The following is a 21868-nucleotide window of genomic DNA, read 5'->3' as shown; positions in this document are numbered from 1 at the left end:
GAGAGGCAGGAACGGTATTAGAGTATCGTTCGGTATATATTTGTGGGATTAGAGTATCCCTGAGTGTATTAGTCTACCTACCGAGGTTTTGCCTTGGTCCCCCTGTATAAGGCCTAACACGCCGGTACCCTTCCTTTCTGAGGGACTGCAGTGGAGTTGCCCGAAAGCGCTACATAGTATCCTAGCCTTAGCTCGTGGCTAGTGGTACAGGTTTTTGGGTTGACCGAAGACAACCTAAGGTGCACAGAGGCGCTTGCAACCGACCCGGTGTAAGGGATCGTTCCTGGTCTTCAGGTGTTGATCCAATAAGCGCTTACCTTTGCGGGTTAGCGTGTTGTTGGTGTCTCTAATACCTTTTGGTAGAGGAGGATTTTAGTGGAATTACCACACCACACATGGACACGGACTCGGCAGCAACCTCGGCTGAGGGTGTTAAGATGGCTGCCATGACAAGGAGTCAAGTTCGCCGAGTCCGTTTCGAAGACGAAGCAGCAAAACACTCAGTCCCGAACCCAGCTACGAATGAGGAGGCTGAACGTAATCACTTTGAACGAGATAGCCGACCTCCGCCCGCTAGACAGCGGGTGACGGGAGAAGCCGAGTTCGGTAGCGCAGCACCACCAGCGAACCCAGCTGAGCTGGTAGCCAAGCTCGGAGAAGCCCGGGAGCCCAACGCCATGGACATCGATCCGGTAGTGGTCCAAGCTGAGCGCCGCCTACGAATAGCAAGAGCCCAGGACGAGGAACAACGATGGGCCGACCTGAAGACCTACCTGAGAGGGGATTATGCGCAGTTCACACATCGCCGAGCTCACAACGCTGGGAAAGTTGTCGATGAGTTTGTCCTCAGCGAAGACGGGCTACTGTACCGACAAGGCAAGGCCAGACCACCTGGCGAACTCGGCGAACTGGGCTTATCCCTTCGAGTGGTGGTTCCGACGACCATGATAGACAAGATCCTGCAGAACTGCCGCAACTGCATCGAGGGAGGCAACCAAGGGATCGTGCGGACATACCACAGGGTCAGAGCCGACTACTACTGGATTGGGTTGTACGCAGACGTGGTCAAACATGTCCAAGCGTGCGAAGACTGCAGTACCAGTAAGAGCAAACCGCACCTGAAGGGCTATTCACCCGGCAACGTGGTGCCCGAGCGACCGTTCCACGTGGTATCGATGGACTTTGTCATACCACTGCCGAAGACTCGGCGGGGCAATACTGCACTCCTGTTGTTTCAAGACCACTTCACCGGGTTCGTGATTGCTAAGACGATGAGTGAGACTGGGGCACTTGAGGTAGCGAAGGCCTTCGAAGAGAACGTGTTCCGGAGGTTTGGAGCTCCATCACTGGTACGCCACGACAGAGAGCCCCGGTTCATGAGTGAAGTGTTCCAGAAGTTCTCGGAGATGATGCAGTCCAAGTCGAGAGCGACGCTGAGTTACCGACCACAAGCCAACGGTCAGCAAGAACACTCAGTGAAGACCATGATCCAGACTGTGCGTGTGTACGTGGAAGACCCTCTCCAAGCCGACTGGGATGATGTAGCCGAGAAGCTCGTCCATGCCATCAACAATTCTAGAGACTCGACTAGGCGGGAGACCACGGTCTACCTGGTACACGGATGGGACGCTCGGTCTACACTCAAGGCGATGACCGAGTCAGTCAGGCTCGGCAGGGGCAACTCAGCTGACTCAACGGGGGCAGCCGAATGGCGCAGGGAAGCAAACCGACAGAGAGAGGTGGCTTTGAAGCTTGCGGCCGAGTTCCAGTTGAAGGAGAAGTAACGGAGAGCGAAGGAACACAATGACGGACTCAGCCGAGTCGAGCAGAGAGCTGTCCAACCGGAGAGGAAGGGACGGACACCCCAGCGAACTCACCCGAGGGAGCAGCCGAGTCGACTGAGGTAGGTGACGAGATAGCCGAGTCGAGGAAGTCGCTATTCAAGGAAGGTGACCAAGTCTGGCTGTTCATGGAACGAGTCAGACCTGGCTTGACCAAGAAGTTGGCACATCGATGGCATGGACCATTCCGAGTGAAGAAGAAGGTGGAGGAGTTTGCTTACGAGCTCGAACATCCGGACAAGAGCGGATACCGTTTCTACCCTGTGGTACATGTGTCACGTCTGAAGGCAGTCACGGGACTCGGCGAGCGACCGACAACTAGGGTAGTAGCCGATTTAGCCGAGTCGGATCGTCTCGACTTTGACGAGGAACTCCTTCCTGAAGATAGCTGGGAGCCTGATGAAGTGATGAACGAATACGAAGTCGAAGCCATCCTGGACGACGAGTTGCCGCTCTCTACGAGCACCTCCAGAACTCAGCGGAAGTTCAAGGTCAAGTGGGTCGGCTATGATGAGCCAACCTGGGAGCCGCTGTCGAATTTGTCGTGTGGTGGATTATTGTTCGACTACTTACGGCAGAAGAAGCGTGAAAACCGTCTGCAAATGGTGCGAGTTGCAGACGAGGATTAAAGCTATTGCACCAAAATGATGAACCCGCCAACTCCGTGAAGACAGCAGGCTGAGTTGAGGCGAAGGAAGCTACTGCGTCAAATTGCATACATTACATGAATTACGCCGAAGAAGGATGGGAAAGGAAGAAGAGCTCGGCGGCTGAGCCGCAAGTTACGGAGACGAAGAACCCTGTGAATGCGCGGCAGAAGACACGACGGTAGCAGCAGCCGCTGCGAAAAGACCAATCGAACCTCCAGTGCTCGTAGCCGAGCCGGTCGAGCTATTCGCTGCTTCTGCGGTCTGCGCAGCCGAGTCCGCTGAGCTTGAGGTCGGAATAGCCGAGTCACTAGCCAGAGGGACACGCGATCCTGCACTCGACTCAGCTGGAGACCTAGGCGACGCCGGACCAAAGAGGGACGCTGTCGGAGAAGGGTCGCACAGGTTGGGCGACCCGATCAGCGGAGCCATCGAATCCACATCACCAGCAGCCCAGCCGAGTTCGCCGACTTCACAACCTTGAAAGATGTGAAACCCAGCTCGGTTGGCTGGGACTGGAGCACTCGACGAAATCTGGAGTGGAGCTGGCTCGTCGAGATCCACGTCCTCCTCGATAGCATCCTCGACGATACGCGGGTCGACCCCAGCAGGAGCGAAAACCATGAACTCCAAGTTGCGAGTCCGGAAGCACGTGTTGTGCGGATGGGTCGCCGGGTCAGTCAGCCACCAAGCTCTCCAAGGATCAGAGTCATCTATGCACTCGGCTTCAGCACACCAGTCTCTGCCCGCGGGAATCTAAGCGAGATTGACCAGCGGATACAACGGGACCGACGGCTCGAAGAAGAGCTCCGCATCGATTTCCGGGGCAGCAAGCCCGCCGAGAAGTTTCATCACTGCAGTGAACAGGTCGTCCGGCAGGATAGCCATGAGACTTCGGAGGGCATCACCCCGACGCTTGCGAGCCAACTTGTACAACACCCACGTGTCATACATCTCGGCTATCACGTGATACGGGAGCCCTGTGTGAAAAGCCGGATGGAGCCCCATCAGCACGCTCGACTCGACCATCCAGTGACACCGCTCTAACAGTGCTACGAAGAACTTGGTGGGACCCTCTTTGTCACAAACCGAGTCCGGAGCCCCCCCCCCCCCACGGATCTTCACGAACACTTCTGCGAGACGCTCCATCAAGGTCATCGACTTCACCGAGTTCGCCAATCGGCGCTTGGCATCGTCGAGGACTTGAGGGGAGAAGAAGATTGGAGTCTTGGGAAGCAAACGAAGAAGCCGCTGAGCCGGGTGGTCCGGATGGTAGACGTCCGCGAACGCTTTAATCCCAGTAAGGGAACAGAGCGTAACCGGCACGCTGCCCTTTCCCGACGCGTCATCCACAGTAACTTGGGCTGTTTGATGGCTGAGGATAGCCTCCCAGCACCGCCGAGACCCGTAATGAACGAAGCGGATGTCACGCAGCTGAGCTAGCTGGGGAGTGATCCGGGCATCTCGGCCGACCGCCTGGCGTGCTCGAGTGCGCAGCTGAGCGAGCGAATAGCGTAAAGCTGCAGGCAACTGAGGGAGAACGTGGGCGCCAGCGCCGTGAGCGGTCACGATAGGCACCGACAGGGTTGAAGCTGGACCAGCAGAAATAGGCGACGGCGAAACATCTGAGCTCGATGGGATACCAGCGCTTCCAGCCGAGTTGCTGGTTGAGCTGGAAGCGACTGAAACCCCGGCTGGGCCGCCGGCCGAGTCCCCAGTCGAACCTCTCTGACGCTTGGACGGGCGGGGGTCCTTAGCCGAGTCCGGAGACGCAGACCTCTTCGACTTCTTTGACCCTGCTGACTTGGACTTGGACTTCGACTTGTGTTTGTGTTTGTGCTTGTGCTTGTGCTTGTGCTTGCGCCTCCGCTTGCGCTTGCCCTTACCGCTCTGCTTCATGGAACTCGGCGGCGAGTCTGAGCCACCTGACTCGCTGGACGGAACGAGGAGCAGCCATGTAGCTCTGGAGCTTCCCGTGCGGAGGTGGGAGCGCAGAAGCTAACGAATCCCGGCGAGATGCGTCAGCGTCGGCCGAACTGAGCTCGTCAGCAGATCCAGGGTCGTCAGCCTCAGACTCAGAACTCTCGGACACAGACAGCGGATGTGCTGAGGTTCCAGGAGCATTTAATCCAAGAGCCGAGCCCGACGAGCCAGAGGAGGAGCTACGCCGAGCGGACCGGAGGACGAGATAGTCAGGAGTCTCTAACAGATCCAAGCAGTGAGCGCTCAACACTCGGGCAGTAGCCGCAGTGGAGCGTAAAGGGCGACCCGATGGAGAAGTCATCCCAGCTGAGCTCGGAGGAATCGCTGGCCGGGTCGAGGCCACCGACGTAGTGCTCGGTATTGGGGTGACTACAGTCGACGCCACCCCTGACGGGCCACGACGACTCTGGGCTTGATTGGCAAACCGGGAACGAGTACATGCCAAGAGCCGGTGAGCGGCCAACCCGGAGAAGACTGCGAAACCCGAGGCGGAATCGCAGCGGAGCTGTTGATTGTACCCGCAGCCGAGACTCCAGCCGTTGAGCTCGGCGCAATCACAGCATGCGTTGTAGCAAGCGCCGGATCGGGAGCAGAGGAACCCGGTTGTCCTCCGGCGCCGGCAGTCGATGTCACCACAGCCGCGCTCGGCACGCTGGTCGAGGGAGGAACCCACCGGACACGAGTCGGGAACGGAACCGAGGCAGGAAGCGACAAAGCGGACGGAGTTGCAGCAAGGTCAGCAGATCCAGGCAACGATACAACAGCCACTCCGCTTGAAGGCGTCTGCACCGGGGAGGAAGAGTAAGGCACGAGTTGCACGGGCGGCACACTCACGGGCGGGCCGGAGGGCCCCCTCGGAAGCTCGGCGGAACCAGGCACTTCGGTGAACTCGAACGAGAGGCCCTCTTCCAGCGAGTGTACCTCGTCGCCGGCCTCCGCATTCACTTCGTCGACAGTCAACCCGGCTAAGTTCAAGCTCGACCGGAGCGATAGGTCGCATGCGGCGTCAGTCTCTTGGGCAGCCTTTTCAAGCTGGACCAACGCGTCCTCATGGCCGACTTCACCAGGAAGTGGACACGCGTACGGCTGCTCGAGTGGCTTCTAGGGCTTGCGCTGAGAACCAGCCGCCGTCGCTGACTTCGGGTTTGAGTAGCGAAGTAGTTTTTCGGCGGGTGTCAGAGTATCCAGCCGAGCTCGGTGAACCTGGTCGACCGACTTGCTGCGGCGACGGCGCGAAGCAGAAGTGGACACGGGCGTAGAAACCGCACCAGCCGACACAGGATTGGCGGCAGATGATGCGGGAGACTCGCTTGGAGGGGCCGGAGCCTCAGACCCAGTCAGCCGAGTTGATTGTCGAAGGAAAGAACCAGCTGAGCTCACGGGCGCTGGCAGAGTAGTAGCGGCGCCGTCCGCTCGCGGGTGGATGGTCAACTCGACTTGACGAGTCTCTCCAGCCGGAATGTCCATCACCTCCGGGAAACGTTGGGCCAGAATCCGGTATAACCGAGCATTACGCTGCAAGTCAGCAGGGCTCAACCCAGGCGCGTCCAACCCGGCTGCAGCTGCAGCAGCCATGTGAGGATCGTGCATGGGTAAAAGACCCATGCGAGAAATGACACGCTTCTGCCGGAGGATGACCTCACGCTGGTGTTTGATGGTAGCCTTGGCATCACGGAGAGGCTGGGCGTCTCCAGAAATGAGTAGCCGAGCCGACTCCTGCAGTTGCTCGAAGTGCTTGGTCGAGATCCCCTGGAGCACAGCGTACTCGGCGTCACGAGCCGAAAGAAGCTGAGTCAAACGCCCAATCTCCGAGTCGCGTTCCCTGAGCTGCTTGCCGAGATCCTTAGCGTGAGCGAGAGCTGACTTCACTTTATCATCCTGAGACTTACGGGCCGACTTCAAGGAAGCTTCAGACTCGGCCATCGCCTTCTGGAAGCTGGTCAGGAGGGGGGACGACTTCTTCGACTCGGCTTTCCATCGGTCACGCTCCTCCTCGACAGTCTTCAACCGTTCCTCGAGGTCGGCCTTCACAGCCGCCTGTGAATCCAGCAGCCGAGTCAAGTCAGCGTTAATAGTCCGAGCAGACTCCAGCTCGACCCTCAGTGCAGCGACGTCACTAGCTTGACTTGAAGGTCGGTGCTGACCGCGAAGGAGGCTCACGAGTTCGCTGACGGACGTCGCCTCGAGGGCAGCTCGGCGGACCTCTCTATCAGCCGCCGGCGCGGGACGAGTGATCACGAACGACAACAGCCGAGCCAAGTCCGCGTTCTCGATGCGGCGTTGCTCGGACTGCGCATGGATCAGCGCAGCGAGAGAGTCGAGACTCACCGGCCCAGCCGAGTCCGACTGACCAAGGTCGGCGGCGTCCGAAGTGGTGTCGCCACGCGGACTCGGTGAGCTGCGAGGAGAAGTGCGAGATGCCGGCTCGGACTCCCGGTCGAACCCACGGGAAGTTGTCAGATCGATGACAGGGTGCTCCTGCCCATCGCTGACCCCGCGAGCCCGGGACGCCGAGTCGACCAACTCAGCGAACTCCCCCTCATCTCGCGCGGGAGGATGTGAAGACTGCAAAGACGACGCAACTGAAGTCTGTGAAGATCAGTAGAAGAAGGGTCAGCAGCAGAATGGATGGAGCCGTCGGAGGCGAAGAACGTACCGGAGGAGCGGCAGGAGCGCCGGACGACGACATGGCGCGGAGACTTGTTCGCTGCCGTTGGAGTTTTGGCCGAGATTGGACTCGACTCAAGGAGTGATGGTCAGGTCCCTCACCAACTCGGCTCGGAACATGACCGGGACAGTTGTGGTGTAGGAAACACAAGATTTCGCGCGACCAACTCGGCTGGAGTGGTACACTGTAGCGGTAGTCGAGCTCAGCCGAGTTCACCAGCTTATCCGGACACCTTATCCGGCTCAGCCGAGTTCGAAGAATTATCCGGATAGCTTATCCGGACCAGCCGAGTTCAAGCGACGCCGAGCTCAGCGAAGAGTCGGCCGAGATCCAAAACCGCCCACTTTCATTTGGTATTTGTATAGGAGCTTAGGAATAGTGGAGGCGCCCCTTCAGGGCGCCCGACAGTGATAACAAACAACAGAGCAGAATTTTCTAGGTCCACAACACGTGCACGCGCTTCCAGTAAGTCCCTGCACGGGGCCGGATTATGTCTGCTGCCGGTACCCGAGAGGCATAGCTCGTAGGGTACTCGGTTGGCAGCGCCAAGAGATTAAGGTCGGCCCGGGTTGGGCGCGTGACTCGCCAAGCGCGAAGGAAAAGTCTCGCCACCGCTGCGAGCAGGTGCTCCCGTACGTCCCGGGCACTGATTGCTGAGTCGAGAAGCCTTTGCTCTCGGCGACCTGTAAAAGCGCTCCGTGCGCCGTCGTCCATCCTTTGGTGGAGGGCACAGGGTTGAGTGAACGGAGACCGTCGAACTCGGCGGTTCTCCGGAGGGGTGATCTTGGTTGGCAGGTCTAGACGAAAGGCGAGACACCCGCTGTCCCGGTTGGGCCGAACCGCTCGGGGGCAACCCGGCGCAGGCCAACAAAGCCGACCAGCTCGGCTATTGTTGTGTTTGTAGCCAAGTTACCACAACTGACGATTTTGTGTGTACTGCTATACCACATTAGCCATAGCAGCACGTAGTCAGCGATAGGAGCGCATAGTTAAGCGCTAGCAGCACGTAGTGAGCGGCATGTACGTATAGTTAGCGATAGCAGCACGCAGAAAGTGATAGGAGCACGTAGTAAGTGATAGCAGCAACGTTGTAAGTGGTAGCAGTGCGAGTACATGTAGCGCCAGGTGAGCTGAAGGTGGATAAGTATTAACAAGAAGCCGAGCTTATTTCACTATAGTAAAACTACAGGGACAAATTAACTACAACTACCGCGTACTTGGCTCTCAACGCGATAAACATCCTTCGAAGTATCTGCTATTGCTAAAAAGGGGTTCATATGTGTGTGAATAAGGTGTATTTAGGTTACTTACACTACGCTGGTATTTATTATTCCTACCGCGCCATGCTGAACCTGAACTCCCTTCCGTTCTCTGTATAGCATTGGAGATCGGGATACAGGCTAAAGGCTAAAAGTGGTTCATGCATCGATAGCTTATGTTATGTGTCGGTATGTAGTATAATGAGATCTGAATAGTAGACGCTGACATTCAATGAGCTGGAGTTCTATGATAGACGCGCTCTACCTGTATGCTAAACGCTGGAAACGGAACTTGCATAGTGCAACGTGTACTTCATAGATACGAAATGCAAAGTTGTTACTTTCAATGTCTTAGCGGCTGTGGTGCAGGTGGTGCGCTAATGTGCTTATGTACTCCGCTTAGACTAATACTTAAATAAAAATAAGTTTTGATGAGGCCACATTATCGCAGCCCGAAGTTGAATACATTTATGGATCATATAAATGCCGAAACGATCCCGATATGAATATGTTCACGATGTTTTAATAAGAACGAAGCACTAACGATATGCTAAGGAGAGGTATTGCGAAGCGTGAATTGTTATTTAGGCTTATAGCCTTGATACAGAATGTAAAGGCTATACTCTTGGACCACCTAACAGAAACCATGCCAGAGTGATACACTTGGTAAAATAACACGTATACAGACTTATGAGAGAACACTAAACACGAGCTGTTCTAAATGCAGATACTTTGTAGTTGGGGTTGAATACCTGCGACGATTTGGACATGGTTTACAACACAGTACCGTGCGATAGAAAATATATTATCTTGCAAGTGCATCTACTTATAGTAACACTGACGTGATGAAGCTGATACCAGCCACTTTTAACCATACTAAGAGTACTCCCAACATACAAACACCTTATTACGTGCATACAATCCAAATTAATGACTTGTGTCGAGATCCCGTAACCGGGTCGTGACACGCATAACGAACGTCGTCTGATTAGCTAATATTCTCATCACTAAAGGGCAGTACTCACTCTGCGGGGCGCCAGATCCCATTGTCGTGCATCTTCGACGGGAACGGTGGCGAGGTAAGACGAACAAGCATCTATCGAACGAGCTAATGTGCTGCGTCATCACGACTAACGCCTTGTTAATGCTGTTAACCTCTATTTGGTGCTTCTAGTGCGCTTCCTGTGACGAAACAGCACACGCCTCGCCTCCGGATTCGACTCGTGGATTGCCTGCCGGATTCGTCGCAGTGTGGTTACTGCTCGCTCGGGCCGTTGCTTCGCCGCATGTGTAGGTGGCTTCATCGGCACATGAGCTATGCCGAGTTGGTAGAGATCGTCGGCTACACGTTGTGAAGTTGGTCGCTGCATTCTCGCCCCTGTACTTGCCTCCACACCAGCGACGATATGTCGGACCAGCACCGTCCATTCCGAAAACATCTTGCGGTTGGTCTTCGTGAAGTCAGATGGCTGCAGCGCCCGAAAAGGCGGGTATCCGGCAGCAGGGTGGCCAAGCCACCAAATACGCCACACACTTAGCGCATCTAGCTGTGGAAAAGCAAAATTCTGCGGCATCCGATGAAAGCGCCCATCTGATTGCCAGTGATAAACGATGCTGGTTGAACTTGATTGGGCTGCCTCTTGCTGAATGCGCTGCTGCGCCTGCCATAGTCCAGCCTCCTCTAGCAGTACACGGATCGTCGAGCGACTCACGCATTTCGCGTCCAGTAGCTTAGCAAATCCGTCCAGCAGTAGATCCGGGAGATGGTTCAGCGCCGGTCGCGTCTTCATGTGCTGCTCAAAAGGCAGTGCAGGCACTTCGAACTTGGTCTCCATCGAGGCGACCACGGGACGGAGTCTGTAATACAGGTCCAGCAGTAGCAGGGAGGCACAGGTTGCTTGTCATCGTCAGCTGCGGTTGAGGGAGTCAAATTGTGAGGGCCAGTGAAGGAGGAGGCCAATGACAGACGCATTTTAAACCAATCAGAGTGGGTAAATAGGTGTAACGAGCACGCGATACGCATTCGTGTTCAAATCTCTTGACGGAGGCTACAGCCATTGCTGGCTGGAAATTGGAGAGATCAAAATTTGTTGATTGAAAACGTAAGATGTCCAGGTTACGGGGGCTTTAATTTGTCTATACTGGCGATACTATAATTGGAGATTGACATTTGACTGGAAAACAGCCCACCGGAGCGAAGTGGGGGTGGGTGGCCCCCACTACTACGACTAACCTAAACTTACCGCCGCGTAGCGGCGGCGCTCGGCTAGTCGAGATAGAAATTCGTAGCTCCAATTGAATTAGTGTACCAAAATAGTGGTACGGGTGAGGCGGTTATTGTCTGGGGGTGAGGCGAATATTGCATCCTCGGTGAAGCGGAAGTACCTCTTGCAGTACGCATCGCTGTGTTCGTTGAGCCTCGAACGCCTGGGATGATCAGTCACTCGGGGCGCTCAGAGCGCGAAGCAGCATGGCATCGGATGCAGGGATCTCGTGTCAGCAGAGCGGCCTCTATCGCTAGGAGTCAGTTGGATTTCGTAAATGGACGGATACGAGAATGCTAACACTGTCGACGATTTCGTTTTAACTAAACACATAAAAATGTTGACCGTATATTTGAGTCGTTATTTACGAAGTTGCTAACATCCTCTATTGCATCCCGTACGGATACAAGGAGCAACAACAACAAGACGAAAATGATGCAAAAGCTGATGTGCTTTCGAGGTGTCAGTCAATAAACTGTACTTTACACGATATTGTAGGTAAAGTCATCTGAGCATTGGGTTTAGAATCTAAACAGTAGCTGCTACTGAATTATATCCGGTGCGGTGCCTATTACAGGTGACACCATAATCATTGATTATGGTGCACCCTCCTCCCGTTACTTTCGTCACTATGCCTTCAAGCTTCGCGCCAATATAATTCGTGCTAGCTCGACCTCCCTCTGCTCTGTGCATTTGGCACGCCAATGAAGCTTTCATACATGACAGCGCATTCCGCGGCAGCCGTACCTGCCAAATTGACCAGGCAATCGTAACAGACCAATATACCAAAGTAAGTATTTTAAATAATAAACTAACTACATGTAACCTGGCAATCGACTTATTATCAAATCTTCGGTACATTACATTGGCTTGTGGATACCACAGAACGAGCAAGGAGCAGCTACACTGTACCTGCGCTCTGTTGCGCATCATGGAATTTATCAAATATTATGGGTAACAACAGTTCTCTAGCTTGGTGGACCTGGCATCACCACCACACAGACTGAAATTCTTGATCGACGCAGTGTCGGGACTACCCGTGAATTAGTCCTGGTGTGAGAACGATTCACACTCGGCCCCATGAATATATCTCTTGCCAGGAACACAACACTGTTGATAGCGACTTGTCTCTAAATCATATGCTTCACTTGCCATACTAATATATAGATCTTTGTATGGTGCCTAATTCAAGATTTCCAAAGTGCCGATTTCAAGTCCAAATGGGCATTAGACACAATATCCTAGTTTATTGATGCCTGATAATCAACATTGGTATGTACTGAACTTGTGTACGGTTGGCGCAGCTCTTCAGAAGAGAGAAGAGCCGCTTCTCTCTTTCTCTCCCCCAACCATGCGGCGTTCTATCCATGTACTTACTTGGTATAACTGCCTGCAGATACGCTCATTTCGCATTTTTAGTGCGTGGCGGACAATGACTCGAGTCCGCTGGGTTGTGCTGCTGGCGGTTGCTGCACTCCTCGCCAGCGCCGAAGCATACTTCGTCACCGACTCGAAGAAGGTTTCACTCAACTCCGACGTCCACTCCACCAGATTTCGGAGGATTAACGACGATGAAGAGCGAGCGGGAGTCTCCGTCTCCATTATCGAGAAGGCGAAAGCGGCGTTGCTGCCTTCCGCCTCGGCTAAGAAACTCACCAAGTGGCTCAACAAGGGGAAGTCTGTCGACGAGGTCTTCGTGCGCATGGGCCTGAAGAAGGTAGCGGGCGCAAAGCTGTTCCAGACTCCGCAGTTATTTTCCTGGGCCAGATACGTGGACGACTTGGGCAAAAAAGCGCCCGCCAAGGCGCCGACGATGATCCCGACGCTCACGGCTCAGTACGGCGACGAAGCCCTCGCTCGGATGATCGCTGCAGCCAAGGTATCGGAGAATGCCGACGTGAAGAAGTTGGCCTCCAAGCTGGAACTGGAGCAACTCTACGCTTGGGCGACCAAGGGGAAAACTCCGGACGAGGCGTTCGCGCTGTTCAAGCTCAGCAAGGCCGGGGACGACTTCCTCTCTACTCCGCAGTTCACCACGTTGACCAAGTACCTTAAGGTCTTCAACAGTAAGAACGCAGACAAGGAGACGACGATGATCGCGACTCTGGTCAAGAGCTACGGCGACGACAAGGTGGCCAAGATCCTCCAAGCGGCGATGAAAGTGCCGGAGACTGCACCCACCGCGCAGAAGCTCGACACGGAGCTGGTGCAGCTTTGGCTGGCGAATCGCGAGTCCACAGACGCCGTTTTTACGCTGTTGAAGCTCGACAAGGCTGGGGACACGTTGTTTAGCAACCCGTTGCTGGTTACGTGGACAAAGTACATGAACGCCTTCAACCAGAAGCAGAAGAACCCCAACAACCGAGCGTCTCTGGCCGCCACACTGGCGGCGCACTACGGCGACGATGGAGCCGCAGCGATGCTCAAGTCCGGAGACGTGCGCAACATTTTAACCAAAATCAAGCCCGGCGAGAACCTGTTCGAGAACCCGCACTTCGTCACTTGGCTCCAGTTCGTGGAGGACCCGAGACGGTCCCGCATGGCGTTGTCTCTCATGACATCCCTCACTGTAAAGTACGGCGACGAAGCGCTGATCAAGATGATCGACGCGGCCAAGACGGTCGCAAAGACAAAGGACATGGCCACCAAGCTCCAGACGCAGCAGTTCCAGTACTGGGCCTCGATCGGCAAGTCTCCGGACGACGTCTTCAAGCTGTACGAGCTCAACAAGGCTGGGGACAAACTCCTCTCCAATCCGGAGTTGACCACGTGGAAATCCTACCTTAACGTCTTCAACAAGCAGAACCCTACGGAGCAGACGACGTTGGTCGCAACCATGGCCAAGACCTTCGGCGACGACGTCGTGGTCAACATGCTCGAAGCCGCCAAGAAGGTCCGGGGTACATCCAGAGACGCCAAGAGACTCGAGTCCGTGCAGCTGCAGCGCTGGATGAAGATGGAGCCAGATGACGTGTTCACGGCGCTGAAGCTCGACAAGGCGGCCGAGAACATGTTCGACAGCCTGCAGTTGAACGCCTGGGGCAAGTACGCGGCTGCCTTTAACGAGGCGAACCCGGACAAGAAGGTGAGCTTGATCGCGACGATGACGACGCACTACAGCGACAAAGGTGTGGTTGGTCTGCTGGCGGCCGCTAAGAAGGCGCCGGGCTCAGAAGCAATCGCCACGAGGCTGCAGAGCGAGCAGCTCCAGTACTGGCTAAGCATCAAGAAGTCGCCAACAGATGTGTTCAAGGCGTTCAAGCTTGACAAGTTGGACGACAAGCTATTGGTGAGCCCATACTTCAGCACTTGGATCAAGTACACGGACGACTTGTTCAAGAACAGCGACAAGCTCTCCGTTGTCTTCAAGACGATGCGCTATTACTACAGCGAGGACGCTTTGGTCAAGATGATTCTGGCCGCAGAGAAGAACCCAAGCACGCAAAAGATCGCCCAGTGGACGGAAGATAAGCTGTTCAGGGGCTGGATGTTAACGGGTTCGCCAAGTGATGCTTTCCGGGGCCTAAAGCTTGACGAAGCAGGGGAAAAGGTGTTCGAGGCCCCGCTGTTCGCCTACTTTACCAAGTTCATGGCTCGTGTCACTGAAGGGATGCGCGAGAAAGACGCTATGGTGGTCTCGGCGATGTCGGTTGGAATGGGTGACGAGGCCCTGGCAGCGACTCTCATCGCGGCGAAGAAGGTCCCGAGCACGGAGAAAATCGCCACCACGATGCAGGCCGAACAGATCAAGTACTGGCTGAAAAACAAGGACATGACGCCTGAGAAGCTCTTTAAGGACGTGCTCTTTCTGGACGACGTGGATACCGTTCTCACCAACCCGGTACTGAACACGTGGGCCACCTACTTGCAAGCATTCAATGCCAACAAGCCAGTAAAGGAACAAGCGTCGATGATCCAAGTCTTGAGAAATAGCTTCGGCGACAAGATGGCCACGGATCTGGAGACGGCGCTGCTCAGCCGGTTGTCTCCGAGGTTCTAACTGCAGGAGGAGTGGCGAAGGTTACCAGGGCGAAACTTCTCGAAACCTACACGGCCAAGTTCAGGGAAACCTACCGTTAGCATTTGAGCTGATACTACAGTAGAATCTGACGTTACCGAGAAACACTACGCAGTGCTTGTACTTGGATAGTGGAAGTACTTTATCGAAAAGACCTGAAAAAATCATTCACCGCTTACTCGTCGTCGGAATTTTTGTTAAAGGGAACTAGCTGCAATAGTCCACAGACTGTCCATGTTGTGGAACACTTTGTTGTCGAACCTGAGCTCATACCTTTTGTAAATTCGGAGCGCGTCACAATTTTCGCGTTGAGCTGGGGGCCTTGCCTAGTTTTGGATACTTCCACACGTCTTTCCGACTGAGTGTTGTAGCTCAGCCAGTCGTCAAGCTTCGCTCCCTCCGCCTTGTACAAATACTTTTGATAGGCTTTGTACTTGGGGGCTCTCCTTGAGCGCTTGGCCCGTGAGTCCCACCAGTCCGAGCTTCTCCCTCACTTGGTCGTCGGTCTTCCCGGCGTTGGCCCAAAGCGAACTTTTCACCGAAGTTTTGACGTTCGACGCGAGAGGTTTGACCGGCGACAAGACGCCCCTTTCGAGGAGCTGCTGATGGCAATACGCTCGGAGACAAGCGTATTGCCATCAGCAGCTCTGACGGCTCGCAGCAATCTTTCCCCGTTGGTGTCCTCGTGCTCAATGTTGGACAAACGCAAGGATGAGCTCTTGGTCTGGGTCAACGTGGCGATGGCTGCGGAAGTATCGAGTAGACTGAGTAGGAGGGAGACCGCCACTAGCACGACGTGAGAACTTCTTACAGCAGGGTGTACTGTAGTGAGGAAGAGGGGGGGAGACTAATTCATAAAGTGATAGAGCACTCGAGAAGCTAATGTGTGTTGATTTACTCGAAAGTAATCCGAAAAAAAAAAGGTTATAAAATACGTAGACTTCAACAAAGTACAGTAGCTCTGGCTTAAATCGACTCCAGACCGTAAGCAACTAGCGTGAGCAATATTGCAACAGCGATGCTCCTGTGCATTCGCCCCAAGACGGTTCGAAACGTTGGCCCATTGAACAGCGCGATGTAGATTGTAACCCAGTCTTGCAGGGGTATGCTTACTCCAACCAGTGAAAAGCCCAACCCCAATCCATAGGAGCGCACAGCAGCTCATTCGCTAAAGATCACTCACTATCTGAAGAGCGTTGGGAAGCTCCGAGAACATGTAGAGCGGTCTGGTTATACTGTAACATTACACGTAGCAGCCTTCTTGGTGATGCAATCTGCCCCAGGCTCACGAGTCCAATCGATGGTAATCCTCGCAGGCGTGCGCTTTGCTGACGCGTCCACGCCGGACTTGATTTGAGTGAGTGCATGTATACACGGCAGAGCAAACGCATAAAATGACGATGCTGGTGTTTGGAGAGGTCTTTTTCTAGACCTAGAGCTAGATCGTCACCGTCATCTCAGCGTCGTCTTCGCCAACGGAGATCGGGCGCTTGAACATGAGACGCTGTTGCCGAACTTGAGCGCGTACCACTCGTAGGCCCGGAACGCGTCGCCGAGCGGGCATCATTTCATCTAGCTTTGATTGTTGCGACAAAACCAGCCTTTGAGCTCCACCCCTGCGCCTTGCACAAGTATTTTTGATCGTACTTGGGACTCTTCTTGAACGCCGTCCCCATCTGCAGGTTTTCCCCTCCAGTTGAGGTGCTGAGGCGGCAAACTCCAGCTTGACAACTGGAGTGGCTACATTCACTTTTTAAGAAAGAAGTCGAGATGAACTCAACTCTTATTCACTTATTTGGTAAGGCGCAAGTTTCTAAAAGCTTGGGTCATTTTTTTCTGGAAAGTATGTACCTTCAAGGACCACTAATTCGAACTAGTGTCGGTTAGCTATGCTCATCGATACCGAATGCGCCCTTGTTGGGCGCTTTCACGTGCCAACAATTTGAAGTGACAAAGAAATCATTTTTTTTTCGGTGCAGCGAGGCAGTCTCCATCCAAGTATTTTTTACTTTCGTAATCCAAGCATGCCCAGGCCTCTATCGATATTAACTCTTCAATACTTCGAAATAGTTAAGCTACCTTCACTCTATGGATGACTGAGATACACGGTATGCGGGGTTAAAGCAGAGCTAGGGGCGGATCTTCAGTCAAAATGGGGGGGGCATGCCCCCCCCATTTTTCAAGGCCAAGAGCTCACCCTCAGTGCCATCGGCGTTAACCGCGAAAAATAAAATAAAATAAGAGCTTCACGCCATGAGGAACTCACAAGCACAAGAAAATCTCGGCGTAAGTCGTTACTCTCTTCTCGAAGAAATCAAAGTGAATCAAGAAGAGATTTTTTGTCGTAATCGAGCCGTTTTCTTCATTTGTTCGATCTCCTCAGCTCCAGAAACCTTGTGTAGTAGGGATTGTCTAAGAGTTGTTGGTCAGACCCGTGCAGGTTCAGCATGTCCTTAACGTATCACCTTGGCCTCATAGCCGCAGCCCAAATCTCCACTTTCGCGTTAACCTCCGCTTTGGAGCCTCCATACTCAACACGAGGCTGGAACACGCTGTTGTAGTGGTCGAAGGTCCTGTCGTCCCACCGTTTGGCATAGCGCTTGTAGAGCCTCAGCGCGTCGGAATTCGTCTCCGAGACGCCATCGAGCCTCAAGCCCACCCAGGCTCCGTGTGGCGTAACCCGTTCCTCACCCACTTGTCCAATGTGCGGCCTTCAAGCCTGTGCCAGAACCTCTCCAGGTACTTGTAGTTGGGGTCAAACTCCAGCGCTTTCCCCGTTAGTCCAGCCATCCCGACCCTTTGCTTGACATACTCGTCCGACTTGCCGGCGTGGGCCCAGTACTTCACTTTGGCCCACATCGCGACTGACGAGGCGATGCCCCGTTCTTCCGAGTTGCGATCGACAGTGCGTAGTATTCTTCCGCTGTTAGTTCTGTCGTCACGTAGGGCTACCCCCGTTGAGGTCTTCGCTGGAGTGGAATCCGCAGCTGTTGTGATCGTGAGGAGAGCTACCGCCATGAGCACTTCGACGTGGAAGAAGCACATGACGTCCTGGACGCTCCTGGGGCTGTGTCGAAAATCGTCGAAGTAAGTCGCAAAGGTTTTGAGGAGCTTTGGGGCAGCAAGTCAGTGGAGCCATACGATATGAAGCCAGGAGGCCACAACGCGTTTCGTGATGTCGGGCTCGAGGAAACAGCGGTGGATATCACTTTGGTCGCTCCTGGAGTTTCCATTCGTACGGTATTTGCAGTTTTAAGTGGCGAAAACTGGCTCAAAGTGCAGAACGCTTTGACTTCAATGCCCGCTAAGATCAAAATTCCGTCCTCTGGCAAATGATCACTGAATTGACTTAGTAAATGGACTTCGAGAACAAGGACACGCACTACTACAGATGAACAGAGGACAGCATGGCACTGGACGAAGGGCGAGGCGCTTGGCTGTCGTCTAACGCGCTCGGGCTTGGGGGGATGAACTCCTCGTGGTATCTGCCATCACTGCTGCCGATTGCGTCGCTGCTGCTAGTACTGGGCCCATCCACCACGGTTTCCGCCCAATGCTGCGCTGCCAGGTGCGTGAGCACGAGGTGGTCGGCCACAGTCACCATGCTGGCCGCTCTCGAGAGCACCACGTCACAGATGACTAGCAACGGCATCGTCGGAGGCAGCAAGCCCGCAGCGCTAGGCATCTGCTTACTCACAGCGAGAGCCCACAGCGTACGTCCCATCGCCAGCGTCACGCGAGTGCTGCCGCCAAAGAAGCTGCTGAGCAGTGCCATCAGCCCCACCGAGAAATAGTCTGACCCAGTCAAGTGAATCTCCAGAGGCGTCGATGTCTCCAGCAGCCACAGGAGCAGCATCGGCAGGTACAATGCACGCGCGTTCTGTGTGAGCGTCGCAGCCGCAGTTGTGACCAACTGCGCAGCGGAGCGAGTCACCGTCAGCACGCGCGCGTAGCATTGCATCGAGACCGGCGCAGACAGCGGCAAGTTGTTCGTCGTAAACGCGAACAGGAAGGTTGGTACGAACGCCCTCGCCGTCGTTAGTGCAGGAACTTGGCGGCTGGAGAATAGTCGAAGCACCACGGGGAGGACGAGCACGCCATGCAGGACGAGCACAATCAGCGCGCCGATAATCAGCGACGTCATGGGGGACGTGAGCGCGCGCCACTCGCGATGATGCAGCACAACATTCCCTAACATCAGCGAGAAGAAGCCAAGTGGGGCCAAGTACCGTTCCATGACGCGCACCAGTCCTTCCAACGCGAACTGCAGCTCCATCGCAATGCTCATGATGTAGTGACGAGCCTGGTGTGGATCCTCTGCTCTTCTCGCCGACTCGAACATCGCGGCTTGACCATCGCGTCGCAGTCGCAGGATCCGCTTCCCACAGACGTAGCCCAGTAGCATGGAGAACACGACCAGTCCACACATGGACGCCATCTCATCATCCGCTACATACGTGAAGTGTGACGCCAAGTTGTCGGGCGTCAGCGCCGACAACAGTGACGTGGTCATGTTGCCCCCTGAACCCATTGATGCCGGGTAGTATGGTGCTGACTGCGAAGTGGCAAACACGTCGGACACTTCTTGCAGCGCGAACACGGCTGGACCACTGCCGGCGACGCCCGTGGAGTTGGTGCTGACCTCTCCGTACAATGGCAACGTCAACGAAGAGTTCGAACACGTGAACACGCCACCGCCAGCGCGCTGCAGATACTCGCCATCATTGACACATAGCAGTCCGACGGCTCCTCGAGGCAGTGGAGTCACACCAAGAGCGGCAGAAAGCGTCAACGCCTCAGGGATGGCAGTGCTGCTGCTGCCTCGGAACCACCCGAACTTGTGTGTCATCCACATGGCCACGACTCCTTCAGCAGCAGCCATCACCGCCAGCAGCAGTGCATACCCAATCGAGCGGAAGCTCAGCACCAGCGTCGTTTTATCGGCGCAGCCCACGAGATCCGCCATGGCCGTGACCATGTAGCACATCAACAACGGAGTGGTCACCGCGCTCCACACGCGCACGAATAACTGTCCAGGTAATAACATCCAGCGCACCGCAGCAGCGAGCACCAGCTCCCCGTTGCTGTCTCGGAGTCCGCGTACATCGTCAGCGGACAAGTTGAAGACGCTCGAGTCGAACGCCACGACGCTCACGAGGATCGCGCCCAGCGTCAGCCCCAACACCGCACAGACCGCTAGAATCAGCCACTGGCGAGCCCAGGCGCCATTGCTCTCCACCACCACCGTCTTCTTCCGTCGCCGCAGCAACGGTTTATTCAGGCCTGGCACCTTGAACGGCGTCTCGTAGAACCCGTCGTTGTCATACGCGCGCGGCAGCACTGCGGGTGCTGTACACTGCGACTGAGGCGAGGTGATCTCTCCACTGTACTGCCGGGCATTCCTATTCGGTAAGAAGCGGCGCAGCGTGCTGGCCAACGAAGCCGACAAACTCTGAACGCGCTCAGTTAGTGTCGGTCGCTGGGAGAACGTCACGTGGGAAGCATCCAGCGAATCCTCAGCGACCGACCGCTCCATACCTTTAAATCCGCTTCCCGTCTTCCAGAGGAAGCCGCTGGCAGCTCCATAGCCCACCGGAGACTTCCCTGGCGACCTGCCAGCAGCTCCATACGCGTGAGAAAACACGAACGGCGACGCAGAGAGACTGGGGGACTCGTTCGCCGAGAGCCTCGCGAGTGTCGGCGTCAGTGACAGGTTGTCCGCGCGCCTTCCAGTAGAAGCTTTAGCCTTCGGTGCACGCGCCCTTGCCTTTTCTTCCAGTTGTGCCTGGTTGCCAACTGCCTCCGGACTCAGCACGTAGTTGTGCGGCTCGGACGGGATCGACCGCGTCGCTGTCGTGCCTGTACTTGTCGTTCTACTCGTCATCCCCATAGTACCCTGTCTTGAAGCCTCTTCCTCTTGTTGGCGCGTTGTCGAAGCATCATTCTCCAGGTGCCAGCCAGGCCGCTTGCCGCCATTCCGCAGATTCTTGAGGTCGATGATCTTGGCCGCCTTGGCATCATCCCTACACTCCATCACGGTCGTGCGCGCCCGAGTCTTCCGAGTGGTCAAGCGGTGCACCTCGCGCTCGTCGATGTCGTCCTCGCCCGTCCGCCGGAAGAAGTCCTCCACCTTGCGCTGAGCTGCGAGGTGCATCGCGCGACTGTCGCTCTTGGATCGCTCCAGCTTCACGGCCAAGAGCGCGGCCTTGCTCGTCGCTTTCTTGTCTTCGTCACGAGGTCCTTGGTTCAACTGCTTCAGCTCCGCTCGGGCCTGAGCGGACTTGGAAGGAACGCCATTCTTCCGCGAGGCGTCGAGGCTGTTCACCGAGCCACGGTACACGCCCGTGAAGTCGAGTCGATCTGCAGTGCCGATATCATCTGCAGAACTGGTCGACGAGGCAACGGAGGAACGAGCAATGAACGACATGTTCAAGGGCGAACCTGAGACCGAGGAAGACTGAGAGCCGCTCTTTGAGGATAACAGAGAGGACGAGAGAGAGCCTCGACCACGAGGCCCAAGGTTGATCTTGAGCGGAGGAGCTAGAGGAGGCAACGCACCGGGGGCCACGTCGCCCGCCTCCGTCTCCTCTGAGCGAGTGTCTGCGCGTGTATCGCGCGTCTTGATAGCGGCCAGAAGCGCGGCCGACGAAAATTTTTTGGCACCGAGCGTTCGAGGCGCCACAGAGGGGGAACTGGTTGGCTTCGGCTCTTTGGCGTCACTGGCAGGAGGAGGAGGAAGCACCGCAGCCTCGGATGCCGACACATTACTGAGGTTCGGCTCCTCTCGACTGGTTGCTGTTGCCGCCGCCGCTGCGACCAACGTGCGCTGCTTCTTTTGTTTGGGAGGTATTTGGCCCTCGAAGACGGCCCTGGCCGCACTGAAAGAGACGAACGGGAGGTCGTCACTTGCAGTCGAGGACCGGGAGATTGCCGACGACGCCAAGGAACTCCCCAAGCTCGTCCCAGCGGCACTTGCACTCACGCTGCCATAGTCTCCGTCAGGCTTGAGTCCGTCGCGGTCCACCAACGCGCTGAAGCTCTGGTCCACGCCCACGTTGACGGCCAAGAGCTTGCTGTAGCTGTGGGCGAACGCGTCTGGGGCCTTGGTGGTGGCTCTTGACTGGGGTTCGTTGCTAGTCTGCGGGATGAGGTCGCTGCTGCGTCGCTCGTTCTGATCACCGACGTTCT

At 55.5% G+C, this 21868-nt stretch overlaps 5 protein-coding genes across 5 annotated transcripts; 1 reads left to right on the top strand and 4 right to left on the bottom strand.

The window, feature by feature from the left end:
- Positions 1-5572: 5572 nt before the first annotated feature.
- PHYSODRAFT_507449 (hypothetical protein) lies at positions 5573-6838 on the bottom strand (the record flags this gene model as incomplete). Its single annotated transcript, XM_009530700.1, has 1 exon — positions 5573-6838. A coding segment is annotated over one exon (1266 nt), but the record flags the coding sequence as incomplete, so codon positions are not given.
- A 2781-nt stretch (positions 6839-9619) lies between these two features.
- On the bottom strand, positions 9620-10201 carry PHYSODRAFT_286285 (hypothetical protein; the record flags this gene model as incomplete). Its single annotated transcript, XM_009530699.1, has 2 exons — positions 10009-10201; positions 9620-9941 (listed from the first exon to the last, which is right to left on the bottom strand). Coding segments are annotated over exons 1-2 (428 nt in total), but the record flags the coding sequence as incomplete, so codon positions are not given.
- A 1893-nt stretch (positions 10202-12094) lies between these two features.
- Positions 12095-14819, top strand: PHYSODRAFT_354760 (hypothetical protein; the record flags this gene model as incomplete). The annotated part of the gene is made up of 1 exon (XM_009530698.1): positions 12095-14819. The coding sequence occupies one exon, from the start codon at positions 12095-12097 to the stop codon at positions 14660-14662; it is 2568 nt and encodes an 855-aa protein (XP_009528993.1). The 3' UTR covers positions 14663-14819.
- A 2510-nt stretch (positions 14820-17329) lies between these two features.
- Positions 17330-17725, bottom strand: PHYSODRAFT_265238 (hypothetical protein; the record flags this gene model as incomplete). Its single annotated transcript, XM_009530697.1, has 1 exon — positions 17330-17725. The coding sequence occupies one exon, from the start codon at positions 17723-17725 to the stop codon at positions 17330-17332; it is 396 nt and encodes a 131-aa protein (XP_009528992.1).
- Positions 17726-18065: 340 nt separating this feature from the next.
- On the bottom strand, positions 18066-20834 carry PHYSODRAFT_509236 (hypothetical protein; the record flags this gene model as incomplete). The annotated part of the gene is made up of 1 exon (XM_009530696.1): positions 18066-20834. The coding sequence occupies one exon, from the start codon at positions 20832-20834 to the stop codon at positions 18066-18068; it is 2769 nt and encodes a 922-aa protein (XP_009528991.1).
- Positions 20835-21868: the final 1034 nt, after the last annotated feature.

This window comes from Phytophthora sojae (assembly GCF_000149755.1).
Source record: "Phytophthora sojae unplaced genomic scaffold PHYSOscaffold_5, whole genome shotgun sequence".
Taxonomy (NCBI): Eukaryota; Oomycota; class Peronosporomycetes; order Peronosporales; family Peronosporaceae; genus Phytophthora; species Phytophthora sojae.
The sequence above is the reverse complement of the archived record's forward strand: the minus strand, read 5'-3'. Positions and strand labels throughout refer to the sequence as shown.